This window comes from Peromyscus californicus, unplaced genomic scaffold (genome assembly GCF_007827085.1).
Source record: "Peromyscus californicus insignis strain IS unplaced genomic scaffold, ASM782708v3 Scaffold_3__1_contigs__length_106647218, whole genome shotgun sequence".
Classification (NCBI taxonomy): domain Eukaryota; kingdom Metazoa; phylum Chordata; class Mammalia; order Rodentia; family Cricetidae; genus Peromyscus; species Peromyscus californicus.
This window is the reverse complement of record NW_026294551.1, coordinates 64,413,310-64,428,290: the sequence shown is the minus strand read 5'-3', so window position 1 is coordinate 64,428,290 and position 14,981 is coordinate 64,413,310. Positions and strand designations below refer to the sequence as shown.

The 14,981-nt window shown below is 43.7% G+C and overlaps 2 protein-coding genes across 2 annotated transcripts; both read left to right on the top strand.

The window, feature by feature from the left end:
- Positions 1-457: 457 nt before the first annotated feature.
- On the top strand, positions 458-1,387 carry LOC128123187 (olfactory receptor 2T33-like). Its single transcript, XM_052759274.1, has one exon. The coding sequence runs from the start codon at positions 458-460 to the stop codon at positions 1,385-1,387; it is 930 nt and encodes a 309-aa protein (XP_052615234.1).
- Positions 1,388-5,850: 4,463 nt separating this feature from the next.
- LOC128122776 (olfactory receptor 2T8-like) lies at positions 5,851-11,986 on the top strand. Its single transcript, XM_052758494.1, has one exon. It carries the CDS (start codon positions 9,756-9,758, stop codon positions 10,746-10,748), a length of 993 nt encoding a protein of 330 aa, XP_052614454.1. The 5' UTR covers positions 5,851-9,755; the 3' UTR covers positions 10,749-11,986.
- Positions 11,987-14,981: the final 2,995 nt, after the last annotated feature.

The following is a 14,981-nucleotide window of genomic DNA, read 5'->3' as shown; positions in this document are numbered from 1 at the left end:
GGGGCTAGGCTGGCAGCCAGAGAACCCTAGAAATCGTCGGTCTCTGCCCTTCACAGAGCTAAGCTACAGACACATGAGGACCACACCTAGCTTCTTACGTGGGTTCTGAGATCCAAACTCAGATCTTTAAGCTTGTGCAGCAAGTGCTCCTTACTCACTGATCCATAACCTCAGAGTCAGGTTGTAGAAAAAAAATTAATTATTCCACTAAATTGAAATCTTCTGTCATTTGAACAAATATTTTTAAGGCTGTTGCAAGTCACTTAAAAAAAAGTCATTCTCAGACTAGGCATGGTGGCACATGCTTTTAATCCACCAGCACTCAGGAGCCAGAGGCAGGAGGATCTCTGAGTTTGAGGCCAGCTTGGTCTACGGAGTTAGTTCAAGGACAGCCTATCTCAAAAAAAAAAAAAAAAAAAAAAAAGTATCCTCCTGTCTTCCAGGTATGACCAGAGTCATGGAGACTCCCAATAACACCACAGGGGTGGACTTCATTCTTCTTGGGCTCTTCAGCCACACACAAGCCCACTCCTTCCTGTTTTCTGTTGTGTTAGTAATCTTCACCGCCTCCCTGATGGCCAACACCCTCATGATCCTTCTCATCTGCAGGGACCCCAGGCTCCACACGCCCATGTACTTCCTTCTCAGCCAACTCTCCCTCATGGACATGATGCTAGTCTCCACCATCATCCCCAAGATGGCAGCCAACTACTTGATGAGCATGAGGTCCATCTCCCCTGCAGGCTGTGGCTCCCAGATCTTCCTGTTCCTCACCTTGGCAGGAGGCGAGTGCTTCCTCCTGGCGGCCATGTCCTATGACCGCTACGTGGCTATCTGTCAGCCCCTGCGCTATCATGTCCTCATGAGCCCCAAGCTGTGCGTGCACCTGACGCTGGGCTCCTGGCTCCTGGGAGCCGCTGACGGGTTGATGCAGGCGGGCACCATCCTGAGTTTCCCCTTCTGCCGCTCTCGAACGATCAACCACTTCTTCTGTGAGGCGCCTTCCCTGGTGCGCCTTGCCTGTGCTGACACCAAAGTCTTTGAGTTCTTCATGTACATCTGCTGCATCCTGATGCTCCTGATCCCGCTGTCCCTCATCCTGGCTTCCTACTCGCTCATCATGGTGGCGGTGCTCCGCATGCGATCCTCAGCAGCCCGGAAGAAGGCCTTTACCACCTGCTCTTCACACCTGACTGTGGTGGGGCTGTTCTACGGGGCTATCATGTTCATCTACATGAGGCCCAAGTCCCAGCAGCCAGGGGCGCGCGACAAGGTGGTGTCTGCCTTCTACACCATCTTCACGCCTGTGCTGAACCCCCTCATATACAGTGTGAGGAACAAGGAGGTCAAGAGAGCCTTGAGGAAGTGTCTGCAGAAGAAGCTGTGATAAACGTGCAGGGGGACGTTCACCAAAACAGCTCTACTCAAGTTCGACACACCTGCCTCACAGACTCAGCTGATCTAGTCCACTGAAACTCACTCTTTTGTGCTCAATTAACTTATTTGATGCTCATTTGTTGTTTTATATTCTTTTACCAAGGGTTTGGAAAATCAATTAAAAATCAGCTTGTGTTCCTGATGGTGTTCCTTGTGCCAGCTACTCTGTTTTAAAATAAGGTCTTAGAAATGAGAGCCAGTGATACAGGTCTGGTTAGCTAGACTTTAATCATGGAGTTCCATTTTTGTTATATGATGTAAAACATCAAGAGATAGAAGAAGAAACTGATAGTAACTTTTAAAAAAAATGTAGTGCCTGATTTATTGTTATTATGAAGTAAATTGTAATGAAATACATAACCACTAAGAATTATTTTAAACATAAAACATTTGTCAAAACGTTTCAGGAGAATTTTCCAAAACTGTTTGCAATTTAGGGAATTCTTACAAAGGAGATGAGCAGGCAGGGCTGATGGTTTTTAAATTATAGCTATATTTAACATCTTTAACAACAGAACAAATACCACTAACCAAAACATAACTCAATCATAATGAAATTTCCAAATGAGTGTTTAGAGATGAAATCTTTAAGAAGTGACTGGGCCGCCGGGCAGTGGCGGCGCACGCCTTTAATCCCAGCACTCAGGAGGCAGAGGCAGGCGGATCTTTTTGAGTACTAGGCCTGCCTGGTCTATGAAGTGAGATCTAGGAAAGGCGAAAAGCTACACAGAGAAACCTTGTCTCGAAAAACCAAAAAAAAAAAAAAAAAAAAAAAAAAGAAGTGACTGGGCCTAAGGGCTCCACTCTCATGATGGAAGAGCATTCATACCATTATAAAAATGTTAGTTAGTTCAACGTTACGGCAAACACCTGTGATCTCAGTACTTGGGAAGCTGATGCAGGAGAGCTGGATTACATAGGACCCTGTCCCAAATAATAAATGAAATAATAGTGGGTGTGGCCCTTTCCATACCAAAAAAAAAAACACAACTCACTTAAAAATGAATAAGAGGGGCTGGAGAGATGGCTCAGAGGTTAAGAGCATTGACTGCTCTTCCAGAGGTCCTGAGTTCAATTCCCAGCAACCACATGGTGGCTCACAACCACTTGTAATGAGATCTGGCGCCCTCTTCTGGCCTGCAGAGATACATGCAGGCAGAATACTGTATACATAATAAATAAATCTTAAAAAAAAAAATTTAAAAAAAAATGAATAAGAGATAGTTTATCCTGGAGCCAAATATGAGTGACCATGGCCCCTCCAGATTTAGGTTACCCTCAACTCCATCTTCCAACATGGTGCAGTTTCATCAGGTTTTTGTAGTAGTAGAAGGGAGAAAGGTAAAAATCAAGACGCCTTCCAAACACATTTGGGGGGAGCAGGAAGCAGGCAGGCGACAGTGGAGCAGTGACATCTCGGGTCCAGGCTCCCAGTGCTGTCTGGCAGCGTTCTTGGTCTCTAGGCTGTCGGAAGCTAGCGCTATGCATATCCCAAAGGACATTCTTACCAGTCGTTCACATGTTAGGTCATGTACACGTGAAGACAAAAGACGGCCAAAGACAATTTGGTTCTGGACTTGCAACATTCCAATCCCTCCACAACCACTGAAGAGTCAAACAGTCAGTCAGTCTTCAAAGTGCAGTCCACTCCACGAACGTCCATCGTCAGCCCCTCTCATCTTTTCTGGTCCTTCCACCGTCTACTAATACACAAGCAGACCCCTGACAGATGCGGGCCCTGGAATTCAGACTTTCCCCATTGCCGGACACGAAAGAACTACCATTCCTTCCTTGGTCCCCAGGATGTGGTATTCTGTTATGGCCTCAGAGAACGGAGGGAGACACCGAGTACAGGTGTGCCAAAGGACACAGCAGAGGCAGGATAGGAAGGAGGCACAGAATCTAGGAACCTCCACAAAGGCCAACATCACAGTCCATCACCCTCTTGACTTCTCTGAGGCAACTTCTAGCCTCAGAGCTTGTCATAGGAACGACAGACAGTTTGTATATATGTTTGTTGTGTGCCAGTTTTTCTACTGAGGGACTCACACCTTTCGACAAAACTGAGGCACACTGAGCAAGCCACATCCTTGGATCTCATGAGAGGCATTAGCAGCAGCGTCTGAGCTGACCCTGGGGCTACTTTGTATAAAGGCGGAGCTAACCCTTTTCATACCCCCTGCCTGTTCCCCAAATCGGAAATCCTTTCTCTCCTGCATCTTTAACATTTGAATACTGAATCTGGGGTTTTCTGTCAGGGCGTGCTCTTGGTGTGTGAACACCAAACTCTTTCCAACCCTTCTCTGGTACTGGTGCTCCCAGGAAGCCCTCTATTTTGGTGAACTATTGACCTGTGTTGTCTGTCTTCTGTGGGCACAACAAAGGTGAAGGAGGACGGCCCTGAGCTCTCAGGATGAGGGGTTTTTAAAGGGAAAAACCGCAAGCAGGGTGGTACAAGCCTTGGCATCATATGATTGGGTGAGGGTATGTAACCTTTGAATTTACTGGTTGGGGGTTACAGTTATCATTTGGGGCAGGCCTGGACAAGTCCCAGGCTCCGTCCTTGAGCTGCCATGGGGGCTGGCTGGCCTTGCACATACTGACTTTGGGGGCTGACTCAGTGGCCCAGGCTCTGTCCTTGAGCTGCCATGGAGGCTGGCTGGCCTAGCACGTTTACATTGACCCATGCACGTAGCTCTAAGTTGGTGAAGGGTCCCAGACAGTAAACAACTGACTGAACCTTGAGCAGTCAGACTATGTGCAGAAAGGGAGCTACTTCAAGGACTATGTCTTTTGTTCACAGCCCTTCCAGAAACTGCTTGCTTAAGTCTCAGGAAACTGAAATTGGGGCCTGATCTCTGAGAAAAGACTGAGCAGCCTGTTATGGAGTCTACTTGGTTCTTTCACTTAATTCTTCTTTAGGTGTCGATTCTAAGAGGTCTTCCCAGCTTCCTGGATGCCCGTGCCAGTCTGTGTATTCTCCAGGAATGCCAGGAGTGCCTTCTCTGAGTGGGAAGGGCAACAGCAGAGAATGTATCTCTCCCTTGTTCAAGATGGCTGAGCTGGGCCTCTGGGCTGTGCTTTTTGGCAGATACAGTCCATCTTTGTGATGGTGACCTCGCTACTCACCCTTAGTCATACAGTCCTTCAGGAAGCCACACTAGATACTCACATGGAGTGCACCCTCAGCTCCCCAGAGCTTCTGAGCCCCTTTCTTTCTCTTCAGGACTCGGAATGCCTGTCGTCATTCTTAAACCCCATAGACCCTCTCAAGGCTTGATGTAGTCGTGCAACAACGTCAATTCTGTGACAGGGCAGCATCACTTGATAGCCTCTAAAGACCCCAGCACAGCAGTGGCCAAAACAGAAAAGGACCTAAGCTCTGTTAGGAAGGATGGCCACGCTCCTGTAGAAAGCTTCCATGCTGAGTGTCATGGTGGTCCCACTTTACTCACCTGGAGCCTAGAGGGTTTTGCTGTTTGCTTTTTCAGAAAATACAGTAATGTGGGTTTAAATTTATACTATACACATTCGACCGATCATAAATTCAAGTAGGATTTGCCAGTTTGATAAAGTTCCACATCTCATGAAAGAAATGTATACAAAGAGCTGGGGGAGTAGCTCCGTTGGAAAATGCTTCCATCTCCAGCAACATATAAACAAACCCACTGTGGTGGCAATCCTGGCACCTGGGAGGTGGAGGTAGGAGGATCAGAAGTTCAAGGCCAGCCTCTGCTACTAAGCTAGTTCAATAATTGGCTAGTAAGCCAGCCTGAGCTATATGACACTCAGTTTCATATAAATAAGTAAATAAACGTTAAGTAATGTTAAAAATCTGTACTTTCCTTTAAATAAAATTAAATGGGGATTGCAGTTCACCAAATTATCTTACATTTTTTACCAGGTCCATTTCCCTAACACATAATCCATGATAAAAAAAAAATTTTGTTTTGTTTTGTTTCAAATTATCTGTTTCCAGTTGTCGAATCTGTGGTTTCTATATAGCAGTAGATAACTCAGAAGTTGCAAGGCACAGATCCAAGTTCCCAGGGTGCCCAGCACTGAAAAACATCAAAAGCAAAGAGTCAGCCAGATGGTGATGGCACACACCTTTAATCCCAGCACTTGGGAGGCAGAGGCAGACATCTCTGAGTTCGAGGTCAGCTTGGTCTACAGAGCAAGTTCCAGGACAGCCAAAGCTGTTACACAGAAAAACATTATCTCAAAAAAAAAAGCAAACGGTCAAACATCACGAAACACAGATCCATATACATTCACCCTGGGAAGTGACATCGATATGAGTATAGCCTGGAGATGCTGTTACTGTTATTGTTTTTATTATTATTATTATTATTATTATTATTATTACTATTATTATTATTATTATTATTTCACTATACAGACACAAAAAATGAAAATATAAAATCAAAATATAACAGCCTATTGCAAATGCACACAAACAGGTACATACAATACAACCTTAATTGTCTCAAATTGAGTCCAAGAAGGAAAAAAAAACTTCACAGGCTTCATTTATTTCAATTGCTGTTTTGACAATTGAGCTGGTCTGAATGGAAGACAGTTTAATCCTCCTATCTGCTGAAGTCTGTGCAAGGAATACCAGAATCACATGACTTCCTGATTCATACATTTGAAATCACAATCCCCTTTCAAAGACATTTATTTACGTTTTATTTTTTTCTCTTGCGTGATTCTCTGTCATTTCTGTGATTCACAACTTTATGATATGTGCAGAAAATTCATCATCTCTTGGGAACTGTTTTAATTTCTCAACACAGTGAACACTTTTGGCAACTGAACTGTCACCCCGGCAGCTCTGGGGTATTGTTAATAGGATAGTGTCTGCAGCCCAGGCTGGCAGTGTGCCATCCTCATGACATGCCAGTCCAGACAGAGATATAAGGGAGGTGGAGGGCCAGGGTAGGCACAACTTCCCTCCAGGTGGGGACATCCAGATGTGTCTCTGAGTGTGTAGATCCAGGCTGCCGGGCATCAGTTTTGACTCTTGTAGGTAGGTATGACAACCTCTTCATGTCTGATTATTTCTTTGTGAAGTTTAACTCTAGAAAATTCAATTGCAAATCCCAGAATTTAGGAGGTGGAGGCTGGAGGAACAAAGAGCCCTCAGCTACGTAGAAAAACCAGCCCCACCACTCTACATTTTACAAAGAAACTCTTCCCGGTAACACATCTCGGTACTTGATGAATTAAAATGTGTGCAAGTGGGTGATGACATTAGGTTAATTCTTTCAAAACAAACCCATAATTTTATTAATATAAACAAGTCCTCTGCTGCTACCTTATTTTTCACATACTGATTAATTTTCCTTTCAGTATCGTGAAATTTAGACTTTTAAAATTACAATTTAACAATGAATTTGGGGAAATGTGGAAAGGATATTATGCATTCTGACTTTTCTGTGGTTTCTCAAGAGGCTTTTGTAAGAAGAAAATGAAGGCATCTGTCTCAGCCTGCAATTTCAAATGCAAAAGATGTGAGTGTAGTTTTGAGTAAAGATGCCACCATGTTCGCACTATTCTAGAAAGAACTATGGAAATGTATCTAGGGGATGTCTGACTCAATGGACACAGAGCAAGGAGAGGAAAAGGAAGCCCTTGTTTTCCAGGGTAAAACAGCTCCCCATTGCCTGCACTGGTCAGGCTGGAGGTCTTGCATTCCACATTTTAACACATTTAGCATGTTTCCCAAATGAGCTAATTCTTTAGGACCAGTTTTAATCATGATGTATTTCCGTGGTCAGTTTTTTAGGATTTTATCCCTAGAGTGGAGGTTTATGAGCTTTTTAATTAGTGTAACTTGTCTCATTTGTATAGAGATATAGGCAATACTTTTAATAAAGACAAGGTGACCACACAACTAGATACATAATGACTGATGACTTTTAATCATTTATTTCACCTTTAAAATGTATACATATATCACCTATTGCCACTAAAAAGTTGAGCAGATCACTTGTAATTTTAAAATTACTTATATATAAGTAGAAATTTCATAATATATATTTTCTAGGGCTGGGAATATAACTCATTGATAGAGAGCTTGCCAAGCCTATATGAGGCCCTATGTTCAGTCTCCAGTGTTGTATAAATAGAATAAAACAGAAAATGTGTTCTTAAAAAAAAAAACCCAGAGAGGTAAGGGAAAGCTGTTGAACTAGTTTTCTGAAAACACATATACCTCTCTTGCATGTTTTAAATGAAGATTCATCACTGCTGCTTTGTGTGGTACCTTATTTCTTTATCAAAATACAAACAGCTGTCATCAAGCATCTTATTAAATTGGTGCACGCGTATCCACAACGGGAGGGAAAGGCCACAGACGAGTGAACAGCAATCACAATATGCCACACAGTGGACCATTAACTTCCTGAAAAATGAAGTCAGACGTGACATCCACGAGCCCTCGGGACTTCGGATATGGTTTGAGGCACAGTCACAAATAGATGCGTGCTGTGGGATTCCAGCATCCATGTGTCCCAGGGACACAGAAGAGAGATAGTGGCTGCCAGCGGGTTTGGGGCAAAAAGAACAGGGAGCTTTGCTTAGTAGAGTGCAGAGTTCTCATTTGGAGGCATTAAGAGAATTTAGAAGATGGATTCTGGCGGGGAAGGTGCCTAATGACAACCCGAGTGACTATGTTACATAAAATAATTACTGTGGCTGCAGAAATTAATTTAAGAAAATTGCTCCCTGCCCTCCAGCGGCTAAATGACACCAACTTAGAGTTTCATCTATCTTCGATAATGAGAAGTGAAAAAATGTTAGAAGGGTTCTGAATGGTCAGCAGTGTGATGTCCTGAGAGAGGTGGCCATGGTTCCATAGAGTTTCCATGGAGCAAAAGTGTATGTTAGAACTGGGAATGTGGGCAACTCCCGAGCTGAGCAAAGAGCACATACTTTCAAAGCAACTTTCAAAAAATAAAATAATTTCCAAAATATTTACCTTTCAAACAACTAACTAAAATTCTCAGGGACTTGGTCAGGGGCTAAGTGAGTCATAGCGCCATTGTTTCAGCCACAGTTTTGATTTTTACCTGAGAAGAAACCCAGGAGGTACCCCAGAAGGCACAGGCTCCCTCAAGACATTAGAACTGGACAGTGACCTTGAGAATGAATTAGTGTCCACAAGTTTGTAGGGTGGACGTTTTGATTCAATAAGCTCAAACAATCTTGGCAGCAGCAAGTCAAAGGTTAAAATGAAAGTAAAGCTTTAAAGTCCCCTGAGAATGAAGCAGGAAATCATTGTTTTCTCTACAATTAGGCAAGAGCTAGGGTCTCTGAGTTATCCACTAAAGGGAGAGTTTGTGCGGCTGTAAAGAGGGAGGGGCTGTCTAAGAGAGCAAACACTTTGGAACAGTTCATTAAAGCATGCATTTAGCATTACAGCTTCGCACTGGAGAAACCCCCAAGAAGGCTGTTGTCATTTGAAGGGTCAACCTACGTAAACAGAACCACCTTAACTCCTACCCAAGGGCAAGTTAAGCCTCTGTCCACAGGGTCTGACTTTCCTCTTCCAGATCCAAGAGCAAGCACCCCTCTGTTTGGCCGAGGCCTTTATTATTCAGTGTTAGAACCATGTGAATTTGGTGTTTTCAGTAAAGTTTAACGAGGCCGGGATGTGATTTGGGAGGTAGAATTTTTACATGCCATGCCCAAAGCCCTGTGTCCAATCCCCAGTGTGACATAAATCAGACATGGTGGCACAGGACTCTAATCTCAGCAATCAGGAGGAAGAGACAATGAGATCAGAGTTCCCAGATCATTTTCTACTACATAGCAAATTTGAGGCCAGCCTGGGATACACCACCCCTTGTCTCAATAAATAAACAAAAATTTTGATATAGTAAATATGTCACCTACATTAATGAGTCCCTAAGTTGTAATATAACCAATATTTACTTAAGCTCCTAAGACTTGGTGATGCAAAACGGAATGCCCATGAAACCATAAATGACAAATTCACAAATAGTTCTCAACCATTTATGTGGCTATCAGGTAATGGAAAGTCAGGAGTTATTTGCAGCTTACAGAGAACATTGATTCATTATACCATTGAACTCACTGTCTTGGTGAAATGTGTCAGGTAGACCTTGGGAATGAAAAGGCTTATGTTAATGTGTGACTGTGTTGGAACATTTTGCAATCACAGATGGGCTTGAAGTGGGTTTCACCATTTCTCATAGGCAACCTTCCAGGCATGTGTAGTTCACACAGCATCGCAGATGATGAAACTCTCTTCCGTTCTTCCATTTGAGGTGTCGCTTCTGCTGTAGATCATGGACATGGGGAATGCCACAGCAGGGTTCATTCTCCTGGGACTCTTTAACAACACCAGAGCCCACCTGGTTCTCTTTGTGCTGGTTCTGACTGTGGCCCTCAACTCCGTGGTAGGCAATGCCCTCCTGCTTCTCCTGATTCACCAGGACCGCCGGCTCCATACACCCATGTACTTTCTCCTGAGCCAGCTCTCCCTTATGGACATGATGCTGGTCTCCACCATAGTGCCCCAAATGGCAGCTCATTATTTAATGGGCAAGAAGTCCATCTCCACTGCTGGCTGTGGCTTCCAGATCTTCATCTTCCTCACACTGGAAGGTGGAGAATGCTTCCTCTTGGCAGCCATGTCCTATGACCGCTACGTGGCTATCTGCCGCCCACTGCGCTACTCGGTTCTCATGAGCTGGCAGTTATGTCTGAGACTGAGCTTCGGGTCTTGGCTCCTGGGCGCAGCTGATGGAGCCATGCAGGCCGCTGCCACCCTGAGCTTCCAGTTTTGCCGCGGGAATGAAATCGATCACTTCTTTTGTGAGGCCCCTGTGCTGTTGCGCCTGGCTTGTGGTAACACGGCTGCCTTTGAGTTTGTCATGTACATCTGCTGTGTGCTGATGCTGCTGGTCCCCTTATCCCTCATCCTGACGTCGTATGGCCTCATCCTGGCCACTGTCCTCCAAATGAGATCCATAGAAGCCTGCAAGAAGGCCTTTGCCACCTGCTCCTCGCACTTGGCAGTGGTGGCCCTCTTTTATGGAGCTGCCATTTTTATCTACATGAGGCCCACATCTTCCAGGTCAGCTAACCATGACAAGACTGTATCAGCATTCTACACTATTGTCACCCCCATGCTGAACCCCCTCATCTACAGTCTTCGGAACAGTGAAGTCAAGGGCAGCCTGAGGAAGCATGTAGCCCACTGTGCTCTCCTAACTAGAAAGGATGCCTTGGTTTGCTTGGATTTTGGTGGTTGTACAAAGAGGAAAGGTATACAGTAGCCCCCTTCCCAGGGATAAGGTCTCAGGATGCCCGGAGGATACCTGAAGCCACTGAGAATTCCAGGCTCTGTTGTTAAGTTTCTTTTCTACCTTGACTCTTCTATCGTGTGGTTGGAACTGGGGGAAGCTGAGGAACCTCAGCAAAACTGCCACCGAGTTTCTTTGTCCTTCCTCTCAATTTCATGGACACCTTTATTCTTACTGTGGGCATTAGCAAAATCAGAAGGCTACTTCCTCCTTTAGTAAATGGGAAGCTTCCGTAGTTTAACTCGGTAAGTACCTTACAGCTTGTCTTTAGGGGGAGGGTTTTCAAGACAGGGTTTCTCTGTGTAGCCCTGGCTTCCCTGGACCTCACTATGTAGACCAGGCTGGCCTTGAACCCAGAGATCCTCCTGCCTCTGCCACCCGAGCACTGAGATGAAAAGTCATGCACCATCAGTCTCCGGCCAGTTTGTCTTTAACACATCTAAATTTCAGTATGACAGCTTTTACACTTTGGGGAAATAAAGGTCACTAGAACGGAGGTGGCTCCTCTGTGACAGATGGGTGGGTCGCGTACACAGAGTGGATACGCTGGCCAGAGCTGGGTGCCAGCACTGTAAGCCGTTTCGACATGTTACTCAGCAGGCAGCACTGGAAGGTGGCTCCCTCTGGAAGTTCTCACTGGTTTTCAACTGGCAGTTGTCCCAGGCGGCTATGGGTGTGGAAAGCCAGGCCACGAGTAAGGGCTGTATGTGTGCGTCTGTGCCCGTGTCTTGGTTACTTTCTGCTTTACTCTGAGGTTTTGGTAAAAACCACATGCTGGCAGCTGATTCCAGAGCTGCTGTCTCATTTCAAAATGAACTCTCAACAAACCGGAAAAATCACAAATTTGCCAAGAAAAGCTCTCAGGCCTCACCACACCCGGATTTTGGTGCCAGCAGGGAATGAAGTGACTTTGAGTATTAACTGCCAGTTGGTTTCAAGTCACCCTTGTCAAGCCAGAGGGCACTCACAGCAAGCTTTATCTTCTTGACAGTTCTACGGATCTCAGCCTTTGTACCTGCTTGTTACCAAGAGATGCAAAGTCCAAAACTGCACAGGGGTCTCTTGAGCCCTTTTCTAATGAAACATCTGCCCACGGATTCAAGACTAGTCTGAATTCCATTTCCATCCTATACTGTTCCATCGCTGGACACTGATGGCACTGTGTGTGTGTGTGTGTGTGTGTGTGTGTGTGTGTGTGTGTGTGTGTGTGTGTGTTTTAATACGTTGTGAAGATTCTCTGCATTTTTACACACTCCAGAAGCTATTCTTTTAAACTGATAATAGTGCCCAGTGTTTCAAAAACCACCACTTGTTCCCTGATTTGTGATGGACATGTGGAAGGCCTTCAACCTTATTTCAATTACATTTTTATTTCACTTGGTAAATGGATGATGAACCTTTTATCAAATTGTTTAATTTTGAACTCCCACAAGCAGTTCACACAGGGTGCAGCTGCCCCAGGCTTTATCAACCCTTTCCACTCAGGAAGTCTGGCAGCACCTCATCCTGCTTCCTGTGTGTATTTCCCTGGTAGTTTCTGAGGCTGAGTGTTTTTATACAGATTTACTGCTAGGCTGGGTATCTTCTTTTGTTAACTTTGTATTTCAGTCTTGGAAAATAAAAATAAAAAATGCTGCTGATTCCCCAGCAAACAACTAGTGATTCACTCAGATATTCATAGGAGTATTTGGAATTTTAAAATAAAGCTCTATGTTAGAATGTTCTCGTTCAGTGTCTGGGCTTTTTCACTTCGTGTGGACTTGGGGGTTCCTTTTCAATCTCTTCCACTTTACTCGAAGCAACAAGCCTTGACTGTTGGTTGAGCTGATTCTAGCACCTGTTTCTATTCCATCAAAGAATTCAGCCCCTGAAAAACCTGAAACCTTTCTTATGAAGAATAGTGTCCTAATACACAACATTTCAGGTGAAGGATGAAAATAGAGTTTAAAAAAACAAAGCTTTAGATGGCAGAGCATACATCCCATCATTTTCTGGCAAGTTATAAGCCTACAGTAATTTCTTGGTAATAAATTTAGAACATTTTTAAAGTATCACTTTTACAAATAAAATAATTACTAATATACATTTGTATATTAGAAATGTTTATAAATATATTGTGTTTTCCAAAGACAAAACAAATGCAAAAGCAACTCTAAGATAATGCTTTAGAATAACAAAGATTAATCATTTTATCCCTTCACTTCTGTTAATGCTGTTTTCATCTGAAGCCCTTCTCCATAGTATTTCCTTTTCTCCAGCAGCATTAATGTTGCCCTGCACATCTCACATAAGATCGCAGGCAGAGTCTACAGAAGGTGAGCCACAAGGTGTGATGTGATCCACCTCTGCAGGTCCTTCAGAGCTTTTGAAGATACCCCAAATATGAACATGAATCCAGGACTCTGATGCAGCTCAGCCCATTTGTGATGTTAATTTGGTGGCTCCTGTGACACAGGGACACTTTGATCAAATGATAACCACAGTAACTATTTAGTTTCTGCATTATCTTTAGGACACATACAGTAGGTTGGTGTACTCTTAGCCTGGATGGAATAGGAACTTTTTAACTTGTCATAAAATAATAATCAACTTACAATCATAATAATCATTCATTCAGTACTTCCTTTTGGACTGACTTTGTTTGCTTTTGACTCTGATTTCCCCTTTCACTGAGGACCACATCCTTAGCTGGGTTTGATGTTAGTCACTATGAAAATGAAGACAGCTCAGCAGAGCAAAGTGCATTGATTCTCTTTTTCCTTTCTTTTTGTCATTATGTGTTTCTTGTTTCGTCTTGTTTGCTGTTGTTTTAAATTTGAATCCCTGCTTTGCCTGCCTCCACCTGCTGAGTGCTAAAGGCCAAGTCCTGTAGAGGGATACCAAGTGCTCTGGGATGCTCTGCAGACCCAGCCCTGGACTGAAACAGGAAGTGCACTTGGGTAAACATCTCCTCTGCATGTTGGACAGAAGGTGTGCCATCCTGCCAACCCCTTTTCTTCCTCAGCTCCCTTTGCTCTCGTACGGCAGAGGTCTTCAGGTAGGACCTCATTCATTAATTCTGGATTTCCATTTGTTCATTGGTATCACTTCCTCTTCTGCTCCACACCTCAGGAGATGGAGGCAGATAGATCTCTGTGATTTCAAGGCCCACCTGGTCTACTTAAGTTCCAGTCCAACCATAGCTACATAATAGGACTATCTCGAAATAATAATAATAATTAGTAAGAAAAAGAAGGAAGTTTCATTGTACATACTCATTTTACGTGGTATTGTGTTACACAAGGACATTTTCATTCCAGTATATGTTGGACTTGGAGTAAATCCCCCTCCATATTCCCTACCCTACCCTTACTCCCCTCCCCTCCCATCAACTAGTCACTGTTGTCCTGCACAATTTCAATTGTACATACATAATTTTGTCTTGCTATAAAATCTAGGAAGCTCAAATGAAAAGAACATACAATATTTGTCTTCCTAAGATGGCTTTAATTCACTTAATATCATCTCCAGTTTTATCCATTTTCCTGCAAACTACATAATTTCATTTTTCTTTATGACTGAAGAAGATTCCATTGTGTATGTAAATCCCATGTCTTCTACCCATTCCTCTGATGAGTCTGGTTCCACAGTTCATCTATTGTGAAAATCACTACAGTAAACACTGACATGATGACTTGGAATCCTTTGGGCAGTAGGGTTTTGTTTTGTTTTGTTTTTGTTTTTGTTTTTTGTTTGTTGGTTTTTGGGGGTTTTTGTTGTTGTTGTTTGTTTGTTTGTTTTTTGAGACAGGGTTTCTCTGTGTAGTTTTGGTGCCTGTCCTGGATCTCGCTCTGTAGACTAGGCTGGCCTCAAACTCAGAGATCCACCTGGCTCTGCCTCCTGAGTGCTGGGATTAAAGGCATGCGCCACCATCACCCATTTTTTTAGTTTTTTTTTTTTTTTTTTAGTAATCTCCATCTTGACTTGCACAGTGGCCAGACTAGTGTACACTCACACCAGCAGTGAGTGAGCATTCTCTGAGTAAGCTGGAATCCCTGCATAGTTCTGATCTGCATTTCTCTGGTGACTAGTGAGATTGAACATTTTTCATGGGTTACTGGCCATTTTGTTTCATTGTTTGAGAACTGCCCATTTCCATTGGGCTATTATTGATTGGATTGATTTCTGGCTTAATTTTCTGAATCATTGGTATGTTCTAGATACTGA

What these genes read in the sequence shown, in the direction of transcription:
- LOC128123187 (XM_052759274.1), top strand. Translation starts at nt 458, where the DNA reads ATGGAGACTCCCAATAACACCACAGGGGTGGACTTCATTCTTCTTGGG.
- LOC128122776 (XM_052758494.1), top strand. Translation starts at nt 9,756, where the DNA reads ATGGACATGGGGAATGCCACAGCAGGGTTCATTCTCCTGGGACTCTTT.